The 21787-nt window shown below is 45.6% G+C and overlaps 1 protein-coding gene across 1 annotated transcript in view; it reads right to left on the reverse strand.

Moving 5' to 3' along the window:
- TAPT1 (transmembrane anterior posterior transformation 1) overlaps window positions 1-21787 on the reverse strand; it is a 59989-nt gene that overhangs the window by 18052 nt on the left and 20150 nt on the right. Inside the window, exons 3-4 of the mRNA XM_070372732.1 lie at window positions 12805-12923; window positions 2031-2193 (exon numbers count right to left, since the gene is read on the reverse strand). Coding sequence (XP_070228833.1) covers window positions 2031-2193; window positions 12805-12923 — 282 coding nt within the window. The remainder of the gene's footprint in view (window positions 1-2030; window positions 2194-12804; window positions 12924-21787) is intronic.

Genomic DNA, 21787 nt, shown 5'->3' on the forward strand with positions numbered 1-21787 from the left:
AAGTGTTGATTAAACATTTGCCAAATGAAGAAATGATAGCTACCATTGAGGGAGCTCCCACCAGACGCCTGGCTTGTGCTAAGCTCCTTCTATTTTCTGTCTCCTGGAAACCTTGTGATTCTTCTAATGTCTCCATCTCACAGATGACAAGCTGAAGAGCAGTCACTCAGCAGCTGGGCGCATGTGCAGGATAACCAGGACTGGAGGGCATTATCTCTAGACTAGAGCTTGGACTCTGCTTCACTGCGCTTCAACTATATCATCAACTGTAGTCTACAGAGTGAATGAGTATTTAAACCACCGGGATCAGCAATTCATGGATCCTCCCGCTTGGCTACTTCCTGATAACAGCAACAGCAGCAGCTTGTGGGAGGCGTTGTACAACAGGAGGCACCTATCTTAAGTTTTGCGGGGAGGAAGAAGCCTGGTCAGCTGCAATCCCCCCAGGGAGGAGGCAGTGGGACCTGACAAGGAGACCTACCCACATGGCCAGAGGGGACAGGAGGCCTGGGCTTTTCTTTGATGGGAGGGAGGGGAGCACAGGACGGCTACTCTGCTTCACAAACCCAGGCAAGCCCACTGCCGGCATCTCACCTGACCCAGCAAAGCAGGTGTGCGGCAACGAGCCTGCACCAGGAAGCTGGGGTGTGGTTCCAACTCATCTCAGTCGATGAATTTAGGAGCAACCAGGATGGCTAGAGTGCATGGTTTTGTGAAGAGATGGGAAGTCCCCACCTATCACACCCAGGCAGTGGCAGAGCAGAGGGGCCAGCAGTCCCACATAGCCCCACGTGTCCACCACGCGTCAGGAAAAGCCACTGCAGACATGACTTTGCCCACAAAGGTCCATCTAGTCAAAGCTATGGTTTTCCCAGTAGTCACATATAGATGTGAGTGTTGGACTACAAAGAAAGCTGGATGCCAAAGAATTGATGCTTTTGAACTGTGGTGTTGGAGAAGACTCCTGAGAGTCCCTTGGACTGCAAGGAGATTCAGCCAGTCCATCCTAAAGGAGATCAGTCCTGAATGTTCATTGGAAGGACTGATGCTGAGGCTGAAACTCCAATACTTGGGCCACCTGATGAGAAGAACTGACTCATTGGAAAAGACCCTGATGCTGGGAAAGATGGAAGGCAGGAGAAGGGGATGACAGAGGATGAGATGGTTGGATGGCATCACCAACTTGATGGACTTGAGTTTGAGTAGGTGCCAGGAGTTGGTGATGGACAGGGAGGCCTGACATGCTGCAGTCCATGGGGTTGCAAAGAGTTGGACATGACTGAGTGACTAAACTGAACTGAACTGAATCTAAGAGACAGGGAGACCTTACTGGTGTCCCCAAAAAGTAGTACAGAAAAGTGCAAACTGAGTCTTAAAGGTTAATGATATAACTCAGGTTAGTTTACTATTTAAAAAAAAAACTTAAGATTCTGCCTATAAAGCAAAGTGGCTTTTTATTTTGCACTTTGTATAACTGTTTATTCTTTACATAAATGCAGATTTTCCACAGGATGACTACTTTAAAGTGTAGTGTACTTTGAAGACATATTGTATTAAAAGTGTTAAATACTTAGAGAAACTGGGAAATCGTTTACTTGTTCTGTGTGAAAATTTAAAAGCAATTTAAAATATAAATCTACTATAGCCAATAAACACATAATCCTAAAAATTTCTTCATAAGATTTAAAGTTCTAACAAAAAGCACACATGGGTTTCCAATGAATCGGGAAAATACTCCCCTGTCATCTGACAGTTTACACTCTCAAGGCGGCACTGACTCCAAAATGTCTAGGTGGCCAGTCGTCCTCGTCCCCACTGGAGAACACATGATGCCCTGTGGACTGGCTGCCCTAGCGTGTCCTGGGTGCACAGGCACCATCTTGTTAGAGGGATTCTAAATCAGAATATGCATTCTCACAAGGCCACCCCTGACGGTACGAAGCCGAGGCTGGAGGTGCCACTGGCAGAGCTGGCGGGAGGGCGTCCTGTGCGGGACGCTGTGTGCCGTGGGCCGGGCCTGCCGGACTCACCTCGAGCATGTTGTAGATGATGTACAGCTTGATGACCGACTGCCCCCGGATCAGGTGGTACATCATGGAGTAGTCCACGTAGTGCATCATGCAGTAGCAGATGACCAAGATGACCCCCTTCAGGACGTCACACACCTGGGCGGGCTGAAGCACACGTCTGTCCCTGAAACAGATGAGCGGTAATGAAGAAGGCGAGGTTCGCCTTCCGCGCTCTGGATTAAATCATCTTTATGGGATAGGCAGTGGCAAACAAAGGGAACCGCAAACAAAAACTTCACGTTAACGAGCAAAGTTATGCTGACTACTCAACAGTAGCAAGTCTCCTGCCCAGGTAGCGAATATAAAGATACTAGACCAGAATTACAATGAGAGGAAGTGGGAACCTTAATGAGTGACCACAGAGGGCAGGTGGCTGCTGGCCCGAGTGCCCGGAAGCAATGGGTTTCCACAATGAGGACACAGGCCTCCCAGCTCATCAGGATCCCGGGACCCCACGGGCGCGGCCCTTCTGACGCAGGGATAGTGTTTTACGCTATTTTCCTTCATCAGTTCTTATAGACAGCACGGTGTTCCACTGCGTGGACGCACCATAATTTAACATAAGACCAACATTTTCCAGCCCTTTGCAGCTATAAACCATGATGTAATACGTCATACCTCGTAAGTGAACACACGTCTATAGGATAAAGCCTTAAAACTGGAATCTCGCGTTATTTACGTTCACTTACCCTTCTGGTGATACCTGTGCTGCCCTCTGCAGGCGCTGCACCAATTTACACGTGCACCAGACGCCCGGAAGCTCACGTGCATCCATTCAGGGACACTGGCTAATGCCACTGGTGAGAAATTCAACCCAGTAGTTTCACTGTTGATTTCTCTCACTAGAACACTGACATCTTCTTTATGTATTTATCTATACTTTCTGTGAATTCTCTCCTCGTATCTTCTTCTTACTAGTTTGTAGGATGGTTGTTGTATTACAAACATTAGCCCTCTGGAACATGAGTTGGAAATACAGTTGCCCCTTGAATAACATGGTTTGAACTGTACGGGTCCACTTATACGTGGATTTTTTTCAATCAATACGTACTTCAGCACTACGTGACCTGCGGTTGGTTGAGACCTGTGGTTGGTTGAGGAACCACAGACAGAGAGGAGTCCTGGACACAGAGGGACCGTGGACATGGCAGGCTGGCCAGTGCATGTGGGGCTGGTACCCCAACCCTCCGGGGCTCAAGTGCTGATGATGGTTTTTTTCCCTAATTAATATGAGCAGAATCATTCTGTACTTCCGAGGTCAGAGTACAAAGAGCTAAACCTAAATTGTGAATGGAAATGTATTCCTAAGATACGGGGAAAAAATACATTACAAAAGAAGAAATTAAGATGTCTATCATGGCACGTAAAGTTTCTGTGACTGGAATGGAAAGGTACTTTCTCCCAGTCTACTGCAGGCCGACTCCTCAAGATGGAAAACGCTCAGCCCCCTGCCTTGGCAGCTTTTACATTCTGTGCGATCAACAGAAAGCCCGAAGATCTGCATCAGGAGACGCAGAGCCTCTTCACTTCCACCGCTGTGATGGCACTTTGGCTCCTACTAAGGGGTGGCCTCACTTTTGAAGGGCCGCCAGCGTCCTGAGCTTTCACTTACTGGCTGTTCCTTGGCTACCTACTCCCTGAACTCCTGCTGAGCCCTCGGACACATTCAGATCAGGGGTGCTTTTCTTGCAAAGATCCTTGCTGGGTTCAGAAGGACGGGTAACCGCTGCCCAGAGCACCGTGCGCTGTAAGTGACGGTGAGGCACGCAGGACCTCAGCAATGTGCCCTGGGCACGGCTTCCAGTCTCATCACAGAGAACACGGAACCCGACCAACGCCCCGAAGAGGCAGACTCTGTGAAGACTGCGGCCAGGGAGGGCCAGCAGCGGATGACCCTGGGCTGAACCAACGAGCTTAGATGCAGAGATGGGTCAGGACGGTCCAGGTCACACCCCGGGCCTTGAGACGGGCGCAAGAGACGAGGGGAATTCTTCTCAGCAGTGAAAGTTCAAATCTTGGGGAAAACTGCCTCCAGGACAAGGCTGATATATCTCTACCATCACTTCTCTGTCCCTTTCTGTCTCCAATGCTCTTCTCTCTCCCCGCAGACGCAGCCCTGTTTTTCCCCATGAAATCCGGAGTGAGCTATGTCTTAGTTCGGACACTGAGCCCAGAGCACAGAACTCTGCCAAGGGCTGTGCAACTCTCAAGGGAATTCGCTGCCCCCTCCCCCCACACCGAGATAAGTATTTGTCAAGAGCTGGAGGTAAACATTTCTAATGCAAATCATGAGAAAAGGAGACATGCGGACACTCTTGGGCCCCTGGACTGTCTGTCCCCCCGAGCGGCTGGGGCACAAATGAAGCATCAGCCAGGAGCGCCTGCCCGCGTCCCCGCAGAAGTGCGGGCACAGATGGGCACACACTGAAACGCACACATCGCTCGCGGCCTTCTGTTTAAGCGCTGGAGGCTGTGCTTTATGAGTGAAAGAACGTGACAGGAGCAAACGCAGGATGGCATTAGTGAGTCTGCATTAAGCACCAAAAGGTTTTAGGTAACTAGTTAAAGCAGAAATCTGTAGAGCTTTTAGGACAGAATGGCGTAACTGGTTTCAGCCAAAGTTCTTTAAGAGATGAAGGGACTTTTAACAGATATATGTTCAGTTGCGTCTCTTTATAAACATTTGCAACAGTGGAACAATATTCTCTAAGAAGGAAGGGGCTTCCCTGGTGGCTCAGCTGCAAAGAGTCTGCCTGCAATGCAGGAAACCTGGGTTCGATCCCTGGGTCAGGCAGATCCCCTGGAGGAGGGCATGGCAACCCACTCCAGTATTCTTGCCTGGAGAATCCCATGAATGGAGGAGCCTGGTGGGCTACAGTACACGGGGTTGCAAAGAGTTGGACATGACTGGGTGACTGAACTGAATCAAACATTGAAAAGCTATAACCTCAAATAATATAATACTCCACTGCTTAAACCAAGACGATACTAAGTTCAAAATCTAGCATAAACAACTCTAACTTAGCTTTCTGTTGCCCAGGATTAAACCCAGTCGGGAAAATGCAGAAGCACTGTAGAAACACGCCACAATCCCCAGGCCCTGTGTGGCAGGCCCCTCTAGGCACTTCGTACGTTCTCTCCTTCAGCTTCCACAGAAACCCTATGAGACCCTAAGAGGAAGGGACCATCACCACCCTAATCTCCCAAAGGGCATCAGGAACGTGTCTGCAGCTGCAGTTGGGATTAACAAGTGGCAGAGCCAGGATCTGACTCTTGGCCTCTGGCTCCAGAGGGCAATTTCTCACTCCTGCCTACTATTCTAGACATTTCTTTAAAAGAACTTTTTAAACTCACAGGAATCAGCAACTCAGCATGTTTGATCTTTCAGCATAATTTAATACTGTATAATTTATCACTGTACTGTCATCTCATTTGGAAAAATGACTATGCTAAATACCAAATATAGCTACAATTTTTGCTCTTTGTTTCTAAAAAGAAAGAGGGGAAAAAAAGGACTGTTTCCACTGGATCCGCTGCTTTCTGTGCACTCTCTGCTTTGGTGGAAATGTTCCATTGCGTACATCATAACTGGTTGCTATGGAGATGACTGATTTTAAAAATTAAAGAGATTTATTCAAATAAAAAATAAAAGAAGCAGAACTGTTCAGAAACAAAGGATCCTGCTATCATATAAATGTCCCTGCAAGTGAAAAAGGAAAGCTGCAAAAACTGAAGAAAAATAATTCTAAGGTGGCATCACAGCCTCTCTGAAGTAAGATCGAACCCAGAGTGAGTTCACCTGGTGAAAACAACCTGGGCCAGCGCCAGTCTCTGTTTCCTTCTCTGCAGGACACTTGTGGATGACCGTGTGATACACGTTTCCAACTCCAGAGGAAGCTTATCCACCAGCCCTGCCGATCAGCTTTGAACTGGTTCCTGAGTAATGCTTTCAGGGTGAACCTCTTCCTTATAAATGCCTATTAAACAGCAGCTACTCACAATTCATTTTGCAAATGCTGAAAATCCCACACAAACACATAAACAAGTGGAGGAAGCTGCTGGACAAAGTGAAAAACCTGCTAATCTAATTTATAGCTTGGCTATCAGTTATCACAAGACAAGTACTATTAACCAAGAAATTCAACAGAACCTAAAATCATTTAAAACTTTCAGGTTAAGCCACGCTTGCGGAAATTAAACTTTCTGCATTTCTAAATTTTATCTTTTGGTCATTCAAATACTTTCCCTGGATTTGCACATTTACCCAGTAAAGGACCCCGTTGCTTCAAGGGCACTCTTGGCGAACAGAATGATGGAGCAGACGAAGATGGTCAGTGGCAGGGTTTTCCTCACCCTGTGCAGCAGGAGGTGCTCAGCTCACTAAGACTGAAGCGTGAGCTAACAAGTGAACAGGAAGACCAGGAAAGAGGCGGCAGAGTCCGTGACCACGAGACCAGGGTAACCTGTGCCTACTTCATGTTCAAATCGCTGTTCGAACATGCCAAGGCACCAGCACAAGGCACTTCATCACAAAATACACAGGCTGGAGCTATCTTTCTTTCCCTCTTAACGCTTCTAGCTGCTCATGGTATGACTGAAAGAATGAAGAAATACAAAGGACTATTGGAAAAATGTGAAAAGTCAAAAATGGTGTCCATTTTTGAAAGAGAAGTCATTTTCTAATTTTAAAGTAAACTGCAATAAACTATTGAGATTAAGAGGTTTTCCTTACTTAGAAGACTGAAAATTGAACACCTTAAGTTTTTGCAACAGACAGTAGAAAAATTAATTACAAATGCTTAAACTGAATGACTAAAGTGTTTCTTGGGCTTTAAAATGATTCCAAACTATACTAGGAAAAAAAGCACTGGCTTGATGAAGCTATGTTTGGTGCTTGGATGATGCAAAATAAAAACCGCTCACACCGAAGGAACTTAAGCTCAGGTGAAGGAACTGATGTGGCGTGGGGAGTGAAGGACTTGATGTCAAACCTAGACAACACGTGCAACTGAAGTTCATTTTATCAAGTGATCTTCCCAGGTGAGGGGAGATTCTGCTCAACTCCTGCACAAATGTGGACAAAGCTGTCACCACGGCAGGATGAGGAGGCTCGCTCCTTCCGAGGCGCCCATCTCCGAGCAGTCATGTCTGCTTCTCATCTTCCGAGGCGTCCATCTCCGAGCAGTCACGTCTGCTTCTCATCTTCCGAGGCGCCCATCTCCGAGCAGTCATGTCTGTCTCTCAGTATAATCAATATCTGTTTGTACTGATGTCAATTTGGCCAAGAGAATAGAAGGAAAATCAGGGTTTACTCACCACGAGGCGTCCCTGTGACACCACATTCCACTCTACAAAGGAAGTGAGAGTGCTCCTCCCTTCGGTCTGATTTACGAGAGAGAAAGAGAGAGAGAACGTTGTAATGTCGCTGCGCTACTGAGCGCGCCAAGGTGAGGAGGAGGAGGGGACGGCACCTGAGGTGGGAAGACCCTCTGACGAGACCCTGCTCTCTACGAGCGAGCACGGAGGCCCTGCCGGGGAGGGGCAATGACGGCCGGCCCTGATTGCCGGAGAAGTGATGCGAGCATGACAGGGGTAGCACAAATCACTCAGGTCGAGATTAAGGCTTCTGTCTAAAAAGAGGAAAAATCTCATGTGTGTGCACATTCGTGTGTGAAGTTCACTTCAGGGAGAACTACCTTGGAGGAGGTAAGGCAGGGGGAGGAAACCCAACGGGTTAAGAAACGCTCAAGCATCTGAAATTCCTAATTCTTCAGATGAGAGAGATTTCTGTAGGGTAAATTACCACTGCCTCAAAAACAGAAAGGTACCTGAAGCTTCCAATAAGAGATATGCTTAAAGCCAGGGGGAGAATCAGTAAAATTTACTCGCACGCATTTTACTTGCTCTAATAGTTAAAAGAAAAATACTCCAGCATTTACCTTAAACCTCACCTACACTCACTGCTGTCTAAAATATCACAGCAAAGTTTTCAAAACCAGCAGTTCTTGGCACCAGATAGTATCGTTTTTCTCTACAACTTTGCTCACCTTCTAACGCAAGCAAGACTGAGGGTTCTAAAACACAAGATGAAGTCACAGCTTGGAGGGGGAAAAAGGATTCATAAAAATGCCAGGTAAATTAGAAATACACATACAACTGTTATTATTTATTTATTCTATAAGTTCGGAAAAATAACACTGGATACCTCTTTAGCATAAAGCACATTATGCTACATTTAGCATAATGTAGCTACTGTAGAACAGTCTACTTTTCTAAAAACAAAATACTTTCATTCTTTCAAGAAACAAAGACATCTCATATAATAAACCAAAACTTAATTCTCATTTTCATCTCATCATTTAAAAAATTATCCTAATTCAAGAATTTTCTCAAATGTTTTTCCAAAATTATACTACCCTACCTGAGAAAGAGGGAAGAAATACATAAATCAATAGGCTTTTAGAGAACCTGCATGCATTTATTTTAACCTACAAGAAGGTATGTAAGGGCAAAGATTTTTCAAGATTGTTAATTCGTTAGCAATAATTTTCACCTAAGTGTTCTTGAAATTGCTAAGGGTGGGTGTAAACGTTTTACGGAAGCAGTGCACCCTTTGCAGATAACGTGCATACAACTACAGAGTCAAGAAAAATTACCCTGCCAACATCTCAAAATAAAAAAATATTTTCACAGGGTCAGAGGCTGGCAAAGTGCCCGCCAGCGGAGCAGCCACAATACAGGTCAGCCTCCGTAAGGGCTGCGGAGTGGCCTCAGAATGAATGAAAAGCAGCGAGTCAGCTTTGTGTCAGGGCCGATAAAACCTCCAAGCCAAACCCTGTGGCCGGTTTATGGAAGATTCAGAAGTGGGTTCAAAGAGTCCATTCTAAAGCAGAAAACCTGGAAGACTGTCAGCTTCCACAGACCCCACAAATGTGACTGCCAGATGTGACTGCACGTACAGGAGGTGAGAGCACCGATCCCATTTCTGAAAGGAGGGCCGTGCCAGCCCTCGGCCACTGTCGGACGCCAACAACATAGCACCAGGGCCTGCGAACTGCTGCTGTGTTCATGCCAGCATCTTAACCACTTTGACAAATATCCTTTCTCCTCCCTCCCCAACTCTTTGGGTATAATTTCTAAGAACTAAGAGACTAGGAAGACAATAACTTTGTTTGTTTTGGGCTGCAGCTAGAGGCAGGTGAGTTTTAGTTCCCTGACCAGGGATCAAACCTGTGCCCCGGCACTGGAAGCGTGGGATCTTAACCACTGGACTACCAGGAAGTCCCTAACTTTTTTTTTTTTTTTTAACAGAAAGGAAACTAAAACACAGGAGTGTGAGAAAAAGGAAATAGAAAAAAATACAATTGACCTCTTTGCTGATCTTTTTCATTTCTTAACTCTTCGAAAAAATTAAGTCAGACTGAAGGAAAGAGCACTTTTTGCTTGCTGAAAAAGATGGAACATGATACAGCCACAGGAAAGAAAAATCAAATAATCCTGAACAGAATAGAATGTTGGAAGAAAAAGAAGGCAAAACTTGTCTGATTAATAATTTTCTAAAAGAGAAAATGTATTCATATACTCTTAAAATATCTGAAAGGTTTTAGACTTAGTATTAACAATAGTTTTGGTAATACAATTTTTTACATTATATTTTAAGTTTCAAATATTTCAAGTTAGGTGCTTTAAGAAAATAATGCTCAGAAGACTTTGCTTTCTAAATTGCTCAAAGAAAATATGGACTGCAGCCCATGTTACTGTCAGCCAAGTACTCCATTCTGATAAAGCACACTTAAGGCACTGAGACAGGGAGGCAGGGTCTTCATATTCTGTATGATCTGCCTATGCTCATGGAGTGCTTAGAAATGCTGACGTTCTGTTATACCATTTTAACTGTGCTTCACGGTATATACATAAATATAAGTGACGGCATAAAATGTAATTTTTCAGAGGATCCAAACTGCAGAAACAGCAAGACCCCTCTGCCCAGGAAAACTGCACGGCGCCTTGCAGCAGGGTGACAGGCTGCCATCTAGTGTCGGCCTGGCTGCAAGAGAGTGAAAACAGAACAGACGTGAATCCTGCTTCAAAATGTCACTCAGATTAATTTAGATTAAAAAGTATTTTAGAGTAATATATGAAAGCTATCATCTTTATTTTATAGGCTAAAAAAAAAAATCTGAAAAGGTCTAGAAAAGGTTGGCTCCAGGGACCATCGACCCACTGAAGCCACCAGGAGCAGAGGGCTAAAGGCGTCCTGGCTCTCTCCAACAGCTCTCCCCGTTTCCAGAACAAACACCAAAGGGCTTCTCTAGGCGACCTTGGAGCCTTGCTCCCCCAGGGGACACAGACACAGTCTAGATGCCTCTGCCGCAGCGAGAACTCGGCTCTTCAAATAAGAGCCGAGAAACAGAGGCCCTTGGGAACACGGCAAGTCCCCTTCCTCACTCATCCCGTGCACATCCACTGAGGGCTTGAGAGACCCCAGGAGCCCCTCCAGAAGGAAGGGGTCTTTAGGTCACACAGCCTTTTGACCCTTTGCCTCATCACGCCAACAGCCACACAGAACACGCTTAAAGACAGCTAGAGCAGGAACGTGCCTCACACTGCCTAGCTGAGAATAACTTAGAGGCAACCTGGCTCATGGAGCAGACATCAAGATCTATATATGGCATGAGGCAGCCTCACCTGGCTTTACCCAGCTTTCCATGTGTTCATCCTTGTTACACAATCACACATGAAGACTTCTGTTTAGTAATGTCTTACTAGATTTTTGTTTTTTTCTGCTCTTCTGAAAAGGTAACTGAAATAACCATGACTTTATTGAGCTCCCAAAGGTGATAAAGAAATAGGGATGGTACAGAAGGTGAGGCTTTGTGAATGTTACAGATGTCTTCCAAAAAGGTTTCCTGGTATGAATAAGGCCTTCTTAAAAATTCTTCCAAAAGCATAAAGCAAGTACTTGAATCACTTAAAGTTGATGGTAAATTCCTAAAAAAGATTTTCCCATTTGATTAATTGTACTTAATAAAATATAAAACATAATTCTTTCATTCTCAAAGCAGAGTAAGACAAGAGTATAAAGTGTTACATGTAACAACAATGTGATCTTAATCCTTGTAATTGTTTTATTCCATGCAATCTTGCAAAGGAGTTTTTACTCTTATCATAATATCATGATAAATAAATTCTTCTAATTTATATCAGAGGGATTTCTTCCTTACTAAAATGATTAAGGCTCATTTTCAAAAAGGCTGAATGTCATTCGGTACTTACTAAATACCAAGTACACACTCATTTACTAAAAGAGAAACTTCCAGGACTTTAGTCTTTGAAAAGAAAACAACCTATAATTCTGGATATATTGTATATTAAACTCAGTTTCTGTGGTTATTGATAATAATGTTATTAATTATACATTTAATATACCCATGGAAGAATCACCTACTTCATAGCTAAGTTTCACATATTATTATCCATTTCAGTATTCTGAAACTTTTCGGAATGAAATGTATTTAAAAAAGTGACGCAATGTTAGAAATGCAACTTGGGCAACTGTGCTAAGAACTGTAAAAATGTTACACAGAGGGACTACACAGAGTAGAGGCATGGAGATACAAGTACTGAGGAAAAACTGTAAAATCCGATCTCTAACCTCAAGACCAATAAAGCATCAAGATTCATGTAAGCTTTACGTTTTCATCTTCCTGTTCCTAGTTTTGGAAGAGAAGGAAGGAAGGAAACTAGTATCTGTTCCTGTCACTACACTGGGTATTCTTTTTACATCTCTCAATCTTTGCAGTAAAAGATACCGGCGCTAAATACCCGCTTTCTGAGGACGGGGATATAGGCTGAAAGAAGTCAGGCAGTGGCTCACGAGTCATCAGCTCATCACTGCTAGGCCAGGCTGTCTGGTTCTTCCCACCAGGACAATGCCTTTCAGGGTTTTCCCCTCTCACAAATCAGAGGGAGACCGGTCTCACCTGTAAGCAGGTAAGGCTTGCCAGACCACAAAGACGGTGGCTCTCCAATGAGGTGGAGGAGCAGCCCGCAGGGGGAGTTCCGTAAGGGCTACTGATGCTACCCGCCCCTCCATTTCCCAGCCTAGAACCTGCTCCTCACTTTATACAGACGATGCCCAAGAGGCTGGGGACATGAAGAAAATAAAAGTACAGGCTGAGCCTGCACAGTGGCCATGTGGTCGGTCCTGACCCTCCACACTGGGCCCTTTCTATACTTCCCTGGTGGCTCAGATGGTAAACAATCTGCCTGCAACGCAGGAGATCTGGGTTCGATTCCTGGTTAGGAAGATCCCCTGGAGAAGGGAAAGGCTACCCACTCCAGTATTCTTGCCTGGAGAATTCCATGGACAGAAGAGTCTGGTAGGCTACAGTTCATAGGATTGCAAAGAGTTGGACACGACTGAGCAACTAAACACACACACACACACACACACACACACACAATCTCCTGCATTATTAACATTTGTCACCTAGCCAAAACAAAGTTCTTGTTCAGAACTATTTGGAAAAAAAAAAAGTACACATAAAAAGTAGAAATATTAAATAAGCATATTATATAATATTCACTACAAAGATAAACAGCATTAAGGGCCAAAGTATTAAAGAAACTTAATGAGTTATTCCTATTCTAAAAAAATCTATCCAAGTGATTATTAAGCACAAGTAGCAAAAATAATTTAAACCTTTACAATAGTTCATCATCTTAAACTTACCTTAGGCCATAGCAAGGCAGGGTGAAGAGCCTGAATAGGGCCAGGAAGACTCTGACAGGAAGCAGGGTGAACACATAGAGAAACGCATCCAGGCACAGAAAGATTCCAAAAACCATGAGCTGGATTTTAAAAGGAGAGAAGAACGTGAAAGACAAAATGCAAAATAAGTGTTCTTTAAAATATTGTAGATGAAAATTTCAAACAATCAAGGAATTTCTAAACTTGGTAGAAAATTCATTTCTCATAACTTAGCTACAGGAATAACAAGTTAACAGTTCTCCTTGTGTACATGAGCCATATTCTAATGAAAAATTCCTTTTCAAAATGCAAGCTTGTAGTTCTTCTTCCGGAGCCTTTGGTTTATCATCTACACAAGTCAATTATTCAAAAGACAAGTCACCCTCAACCACAAGTATGCCACATCTGACATAGTAGCTCTCTGGGTACTTCCTCAAGCTGCAGAGATGTTATAGAAAACCTTTCAGATAAAACTTAAACTCTAAATTTAATGTAAAGAGATTATTGATTTTAATACAATTTTAGGTACACTTGAACTTGCTGTGCAAAGAAGTCATTATTCCTAACTGGAGGAGTAGCTGTTAATGTCTTCATCTCTTCTGCTTTCTCGTGTACTTGCCACATCCTTCCTATTTCGGGTGACACTGTACACTTTTATCTGTTAAATTTAGGACCATATTTCATGCTCTCATCACTTCATGGCAAATAGAAGAGAAAAAGTGGAAGCAGTGGCAGATTTTATTTTCTTGGGCTGAAAAATCACTGCAGATCCTGACTACAGCCATGAAATTAAAAGAGGTTTGCCCCTTGGAAGAAAAGCTATGACAAACCTAGACAGTATATTAAAAAGCAGCGACTCTGCTGATAAAGGTCCATATAGTCAAAGCTGTGGTTTTTCCAGTAGTTATGTATGGATGTGAGAGTTGAACCATAAAGAAGCCTGACTGTTAAAGAACTTATGCTTTCAAATTGTGGTGCTGGAGAAGACTCTTGAGAGTCCCTTGGATTGCAAGGAGACCAAACCAGTCAAACCTAAAGAAAATCAACCCTGAACATTCATTGGAAGGACTGAAGCTGAAGCTCCAATATTTTGGCCACCTGATGAGAAAAGTGGACTCAATGGAAAAGACCCTGATGCTGAGGCAAAAGGAGAAGGGGGTGGCAGAGGATGAGATGTTTAGACAGCATCGCCGACTCAATGGACATGAGTCTGAGCAAACTCCAGGAGACAGTGGAGAACAGAGAAGCCTGGAGTGTTGCAGTCCACTAGGTCGCAAAGAGTTGGACACAAGCTAGCGACTGAAGAACACTATTTCACAGATGGAGGGTAGAATCTTGTGATGCCTTAGCAAATAGCCACACCCAGGCTGCTAACCTGTACTATTTCAAGAGGAGTGACTTTCTGTACATTTGACACACAGACATGGTATGATGTACACACCCTCACACACAACACTCCATGTATTCTTAGTCAATAAACTGACCTACAGAAATGTACTAAGTAGCTAACACCCACTGGAAGTTACTGGAAGAGCTGCATACCCTCCCCGCAATTTATATGCTGAAGGCCTGACCACAGGCCTCCCTCCCCACACCTCAGAATGTGACTGTATTTGGAGTGGGGGGCTCTTTAAAGAGGCAATCAAGTTAAAATGGGGTCGTAAGGATGGCCCTTGTCCAGCATGACTGGTGCCTCCCTGTAGGAGCTGTTAGGATGCAGACACACACAGGGAAGATGATACGACACGGAGCAGACGGAGTACACAAGCAAGGGGAGAGGCCTCAGAAGACACCAACCGTGATGACCCTTCCATCTTGGGTCTTCTGACCAGACTGAAATCGTCTCTTAAAGAATCGGACTTTCTGTTGGAGAACAGTCATCCTTCTTAGGCTTAGAGAAACTTGTTTTAGTATTGCTTTTCATCTATGGCAAGCACCAGTAACAAACATCTAAGGGCCTTCCCATCGCATTTTAAATCAGCCCAGGAAGCAAAAATCCCCTGACCCTTGCACACTCAGCACCCAGGGACCACTGGAGCTATTGTGACGACAGATCACAACGTGAAAATGGAAGGAAGCAAGCAGCTGTGACCAGACACTTCAAGGGGGCCAGGAAAGCACCGCTACGCCTTTCAGGCTCAGAAAGGCAAACAAGTGAGTCCACTCCTGCGCCTACTGCTCAGGTGTTACGTTTGTTCACAAAGCATAGCATTCTTTTAAATCCTTTGCAAACGATAATGAGAAAATGTCCTTAAAAGGCAATAAACAAGATGTGATCCTGAGAACAGTTACCCCTGAGGGAGGGAGATGAATCCTGGGCACCCTAATGGGCGCTGCGCTCCAGGGCGTCTGGTTTAATCTACCTGGTGACCCAGGTCTGGGTGTCTGTGCTAAGTGGACTCCCGTGTCCTTGGGCCTCTGGGCATGTGGCATTGAGTGCTGACTGCTTCATCCCTGTCAGCCTGCTCCGCACACCAGGAAGCCACAGTTTTGGCGGCTGGACTCTGGACCAGGGCCAAGCGTCGGAGTGCAGGAGCTGGCCTGTGCGCTGCGGCTGTCTACCCCCCGGCCCCGCAGGTTTGAAGCCGTGTGAGCGCAGCAAAAGATCTCACGCCCAGTTTTTGCTAGGTATAGGAGGCAGCGTGCTTTGGCATCTTGATAAAATGTTGTAGACTGCTGTGGTTGCTTAGTCGCTCAGTCGTATCTGACTCTTTGCGACCCTATGGGCGGTAGCCCGCCAGGCTCCTCTGTCCGTGGGATTTCATAGGCAACAGTACTGGAGTGGGTTGCCATTTCCTTCTCCAGTGGATCTCCCCGACCCAGGGACTGAACCTCAGTCTTCACTGTAGGCAGATTCTTTACCCCTGAGTCACCATGGAAGCCCACCTTGATAAAACAGACAAGTATTATGATTTACTTTTCACTGGGATCAAATAACCACAAAGCAGTCATGCAGTCTTAAGCAATGGCTGATGAAATTGTCCCTAAAATGTACAAGGTGTAACTACAAAGCAGAGAGACTGGTGTCATATGCCACCCGCTGTTTCCCTTCTCAGAAACAAAAATCTCCTTTAAATGTCACTTGAAAGGTCAAAATGAATACAGTGGTGTGGCTAAAATCAGAGCAGCACGATGCTGCTAGGATGCGCCTCTTTAGACAGTGGGTGAACACCCGTCCAGGCAGACGGTGGTCCCGTCACCGTGCGCCCGGGTCCCTGTCTCTCGCTCGCCCCGCCCCCGTTTCTCTCCTGCTCCAGCTCCCTGCACCCCCACTTCACCCACCGTGTAGAAGGTGGTAAACTACATATAAGTACGTGTAAGCATAACTGTCTCTGGCCTTAGCTGTGTCTGAGCTTTACGGGGTGGTGGAGGGGGAGCCTTACAAATACGTCATCTCTCTGAACCAGCAATTATATGAATGAAAAAAAAAGTGAAGTTGCTCAGTCGTGTCTGACTCTTTGCGACCCCATGGACTTGTAGCCTACCGGGGTCCTCTGTCCATGGGATTCTCCAGGCAAGAGTACTGGAGTGGGTTGCCATTTTCTTCTCCAGGGGATCTTCCCAACCCAGGGATCGAACCCAGGTCTTCTGCACTGCAGGCAGATTCTCTACCAGCTGAGCCACCAGGGAAGCCCAATTATATGAAATATAACAAAATGCAAAGATACCAAAGCATAATGAACATGCTTCAAAAAGAAATCCTACGCTGCAGTTGCAGGCTTTTATCTCTTTTCCAGCTGGTGGATTTTCCCGGGGATGGATGACAAAATGCTATACGAGGTTTTGTGTGAAAACTTCCCAGGGCTGACTCAGGCTTTGATTTCTTCCTTCTCTCTTTTAACTAAGCATTCATTGCTCGCTCTAAGAGTCCCCTGCCTTTCTGTCTCACGGGAGATCTTGTGTGGAAGGGTTTCAGAAGCCTTTCACAGGTACTGGGCAATAGGGCAGGGCGCTGGCCTCCGTCCAGCCTCATCTCCACCTGGACCTCATCACCATGCCCCCAACTCTGCAGCAAGGTTTGGGGGCTCACCTGGTACCTGAGCGGCAGAGGCAGGGCCAGCCCCCCGCAGGTCTGCAGGAGACGTGGCTTTGAGACTGAAGCACTATTTCTACTAATGACACCTGCCACTCAGCCTCAGCCTCGCCACTGGATTTGGGCTTGTATGTTAAAAAAAAAAAAAAAAGGATTTACCATTAAGTTTTTAACATCTGAACTCCAATGTGAAAACCAACCATGATTCTGTAACACTGGTCAACATCACCTGCTAGTGAAAAGTTCCACAACCAGCTCTTACCACACTCATTTTGAACCTACTGCTATTGCTCTTGATCATCTGAAAGATTAGTAGCCTCAAAACAAATAAAAACAAATCAAATGCTGGCCCCTCTCCATGGAGAGCAGAGCAAGGTTTCTTCACCTTTTAAAAATGTTTCCTTTTTTGACCAAAACCTCCTGCCTTCCTTTTAATGCCACTTGGAATTTCAAAATAAATAAAATGTTATGGATACAATTAAAAGCAGCACAAGGATTTGGAAGATGTCTCTTTGAGCTGCAGAAACCACCTCTGGCAATTCTGTATCCATTCCCCCACAGCCCCCAAGCAGCGCCTGGAGCAGAGGCCGCTGCTATGGGGTGGGAGCCAGGAGGCAGGGGTCAAGCAGGAGGAGGGCTTTCTTTCCGCCCCTGGTCTCAGTGTGTGAGGTTCTGGGTCCACTCCTGCATCTTGCTCAGTCCTATACATGGGATACGAGGTCACTGGGGAGGGACCCCTTCCCCAGGGAATTCAAAGCTAAAGAGGAGGACTGCACGGTAAGGGCTGGATGAAGGATGTACTCTGGGTGCGCTGGGGACAAGATAAGGGCTGTGTGCGAGCTGGGGTGGGGACAGGGGCTGGGGAGTGGGCACCCCGGGGAGGCAGGAACGGTCAGCAAAGCTCCCCCATGAGGAGAGAGATGGGCACGAGCTGCTGCCAGGCACAGAAAGAAGGAAGCACCTTGATGAGAGCGCCTGAGTGCTCTCCGCTAGCTTCACAATGCCATCTCAGGACTGTCTCACTGACACAAAAGCGAAACAGCAGCTGCAACTACCTCTTCTTAACATACCCTCAACACTACAAAGCAACAAAAAGGCTTTACATGGTATTTTCATTCAGTTCCTATTTTGAAAGAAGTTTTTGATTTATTTTTCCTAAATGTTTATCACTTGTCTGACTGTCAAAAGAGCAGAACTGAGTTCCTCCACTAGCGAGATCAAATCTCCCTTCTGTGACTCTTTCCCTTGCTGCCACATCCTCTCCTTGTGGGCAAACTCATTCACAGGGTCATGGACTGCCGGCCTCCTGAGATGACCGAGTCCAACCTCCTAATCTCAAACAAAGACAGTCAAAGCAAAAGCAATGCCTTGATCGGTGGACCTGAGATGAGAAGGTGAGGCTGTTCATCTCCACCCCAAGACCCCCTGTGCGGCACTAACCTCTCCTTTGCAACAGTAACATAGTCTATGCCCCAAAGACAACGTTCTGTACCTACCGTCATACTTATCTCTTCAACCTGATGTGACCTAAGTAGTTACTATTTAAGACTAAGCAGTTGAATTCAATTTTCTATAAATAACGTACAAAGCATGGTAACAATGAAAAGGACTGTCAAAATGCACAGAATTATAAGGCAAAGAAAAGTCAAAATTATGATTTCACCTTAGTTCTACATCTTAGGATAGGCAAAGCTATATAAATGTATGTTACCATAGAAAAGTAATTTTGATAAAAGTCTTCATAATAATCACCCCTACATCTGACATGTGTTTAACTTGAGGGATAGATGTCTTAAAGAAGTAAATTAATCAACTGGTTTGAACCTGAAGAGCACACACCTGGAGTGGTCTTGACCTCTCCCTGCTTCTTTCATTTCCAGTCCACGCTGAACATCGCTATGCTTCAGAAGCAGAGCTCTGGAGGGGGCAGATGACCCCTCATCACCCTCAATCTCTTTCTCCCTTTGCTGGAAAAGCCTAATCTACCCCAGCCCAGGCCCCGTGCAGCGGGGTGGCTGTGTGGCTCAGCCTGGCCCACAAGGCATCGGCGGAAGAAGGCACACTGGGCACCACTGCGGAAGCTTTTATTATGAAAGGGTCGGTGGAGAAGGCGGCGCTGCCCATCTGACTGTAATGCAGATATAAGGTCGGAGGTGCAGCTGACATCTTTCTAGTGAAAGGCAGTAAGGGGACCAAGAGCCAATCTGCCAGTGATGGTGAAAGAGAAAGAGAAAAAGGACTTGAGTCCATGCTGGCCGCATGAATCCGCTGGAAACAGATCTCCTTGCTCTAGGCTTGTTAGAAGTTGTAAAAACCTTTTTGTTTAAGTCACTGTTAGGTATTCATGCTCACTCACTCACTCGTGTCCGACTCTTTACAACCCCAATGGATTGTAGCGCACCAGGGATTTCCCAGGCAAGAATACTGGAGTGGGTTGCCATTTCCTTCTCCAGGGGATCTTCCTGACCCAGGGATAGAACCCAGGCCTCTTCTCTGTGTCTCCCACATCAGTAGGTGGGTTCTTTACCATTGTGCCACCGGGAAGCCCATTCCGTTATACAATACACACAGCTAAAAGTATTCTAGAGGAGAAAGTTTTCGTTTCCTCCCGATGCCAGTCTAAACCCCTCAGCCTAACCTTCCGTCACCTGGTTCCAGCCCGTCCTTTCAGTGCGCCTGTCCTCTGTGTTCCTGACAACCTCCCAGTTCTGGGTCTCCTTAGCATACCTCACCCCTCACCTCCACATGGACTTCCCTGTGGCTCAGATGGTAAAGAATCTGCCTGCACTATGGGAGACCCAGGTTCAATCCCTGGGTCGGGAAGATGCCCTGGAGAAGGGAATGGCAACTCACTCCAGTATTCTTGCCTGGAGAATCCCATGGACAGAGGAGCCTGGTGGGCTACAGTCCATGGGGTCACAAAGAGTCGGAAAATATGGAGCGACTAACACTAACCAACACCTCCACGTATGCCCTAAACTGTACAGAAGTGACCTCTTTTTCCTCATCACCTTGCCATTCCCTTCGTTAGTCCCATGTTTACCTCTGTACTTCCCCACGGTAAAAGTGCCTGGAACCTAGCACTCAAATCAAAAACTGAGAAGATAACTGCATGAGGGCGGGTGGTTGGTTGTTCAGTCACTAAGTTGTGTCTGACTCTTTCTGACCCTGTGGACTGCAGCACACCAGGCCTCCCTGTCCATCACCAACACCCGGAGCTTGCTCAAACTCATGTCCATTGAGTCAGTGATGCCATCCAACCATCTCATCCTCTGTAGCCCCCTTCTCCTCCTGTCTTCAATCTTTCCCAGCGTCAGGGTCTTTTCCAATGAGCCAGCTCTTCAAATGAGGTGGCCAAAGTATTGGAGCTTCAGCATCAGTCCTTCCAATGAAGGGCTGATTTCCTTTAGGATGGACTGGTTTGATCCTGCTGTTTAAGGGACTCTTAAGAGTTTTCTCTAGCACTACAGTTCAAAAGAATCACTTCTTCGATGCTCAGTCTTCTTAATGGTTCAGTGCTTACATACATATATGACTACTGGAAAATCAATAGCTTTGACTATATGGACCTTTGTCCACAAAGTGATGTCTTTGCTTTTAAATACACTGTCTAGGTTTGTCATAGCTTTTCTTCCAAAGAGCAAGCATTATCTCTGTGGCCATCAGCTAAACCCCCATGAAAGATATAAGCTTCACTTTCAGATAGCTTGACTGCAAGGAGAAAGGGAAGAAAACATTTTTCCTAAAGGTTCTTTCCGCCTGAAATCAGCAATCCAAGAGGCCAGGGGTCAGAAATCATGACCCTTCAGGGTTAGAAGAGCCCTTTATTAGCAAGTGAAGCAGTCTGGTTAGAAGTAGAGCTGGAGATCAAAGAGGGACACAGAGAACCTTGAAAACCAGTCCCCTCCCACCCACTCCCCGCTGGACTCAGCCCAGGTGACTGCCATCCCCACTGCAAACGAAACAGTCACAGCAGTGCAACCAGGGGACAAGAAATCTTTCAAACTTTTTCCTGTTCTCCCAGGCAGGGCATTCCAATTTGCTAAGTGAGACTTGTAAAGATTTTAAAACACTTACAGAAGGCTTTTGCGCTTGTTTAGTTGCTAAGTCATGTCCGACTCCTGTGAACCCATGGACGGTAGCCTGCCAGGCTCCTCCGTCTATGGGATTATCCAAGCAGGAGTACTGAGTGGGTTGCCATTTCCTTCTCCAGGGGATCTTCCCCGCCCAGGGATCCAACCTGGATTCTTTACCATTGAGCCATCTAGGAAGCCCACAGAAGGCTTACCATGTAATTGACATTCAGATGAGAACACTGAGGCATACAGAAACAGAAGTGAATTGGTCACGGCCTCATACTTGATAAACTGTGGAGCCAAGATTCAAATTCAGGCAGGCTGGCCTTCGAGTTCATGCCCTTCAACCACTTTGCTATCCTGGCTCTCAGTTCAGGATGCAGAGATACTGCAGTTTAGCTTCCTCCTTGTGTGGAAGAAAAAAATAGAGCTCCCCAGGTGGAGCATATGTGCAGTTAGTAGCAGATCCAGACAAGAACCCCTGGCGCATGTGGGAGCGTGGAGAAAGGACTGCAGAGGAAAAGAAGAAGTGTTGCCTCCGGTCAACAAATGCTCCAGAATTTTATATCCTTACGTCACATTGAGAAGTTCAGGCATAAAAATGTGCTAATAACTAGAAAAACTACTTTAAATATATAAGTAATTCATCTTTATTAAATGTCAAGTATAACATGTTAATCTACTGACAACATTACACAAAAAACCTGTCTTTTTTTTTTTTCTTTTTAACAACCACTAAACAGGTTCAGTTGGAGATGCTGAGTTGACCTTTCTCTTGACTTTAAAAGAATAAGCATTAATTACATGCTTTATAGTATCTGCAACCCCTGAAAACACAAAATGCTCTTTAATTATC

Source organism: Bos mutus, chromosome 6 (assembly GCF_027580195.1).
Source record: "Bos mutus isolate GX-2022 chromosome 6, NWIPB_WYAK_1.1, whole genome shotgun sequence".
NCBI classification, from domain to species: domain Eukaryota; kingdom Metazoa; phylum Chordata; class Mammalia; order Artiodactyla; family Bovidae; genus Bos; species Bos mutus.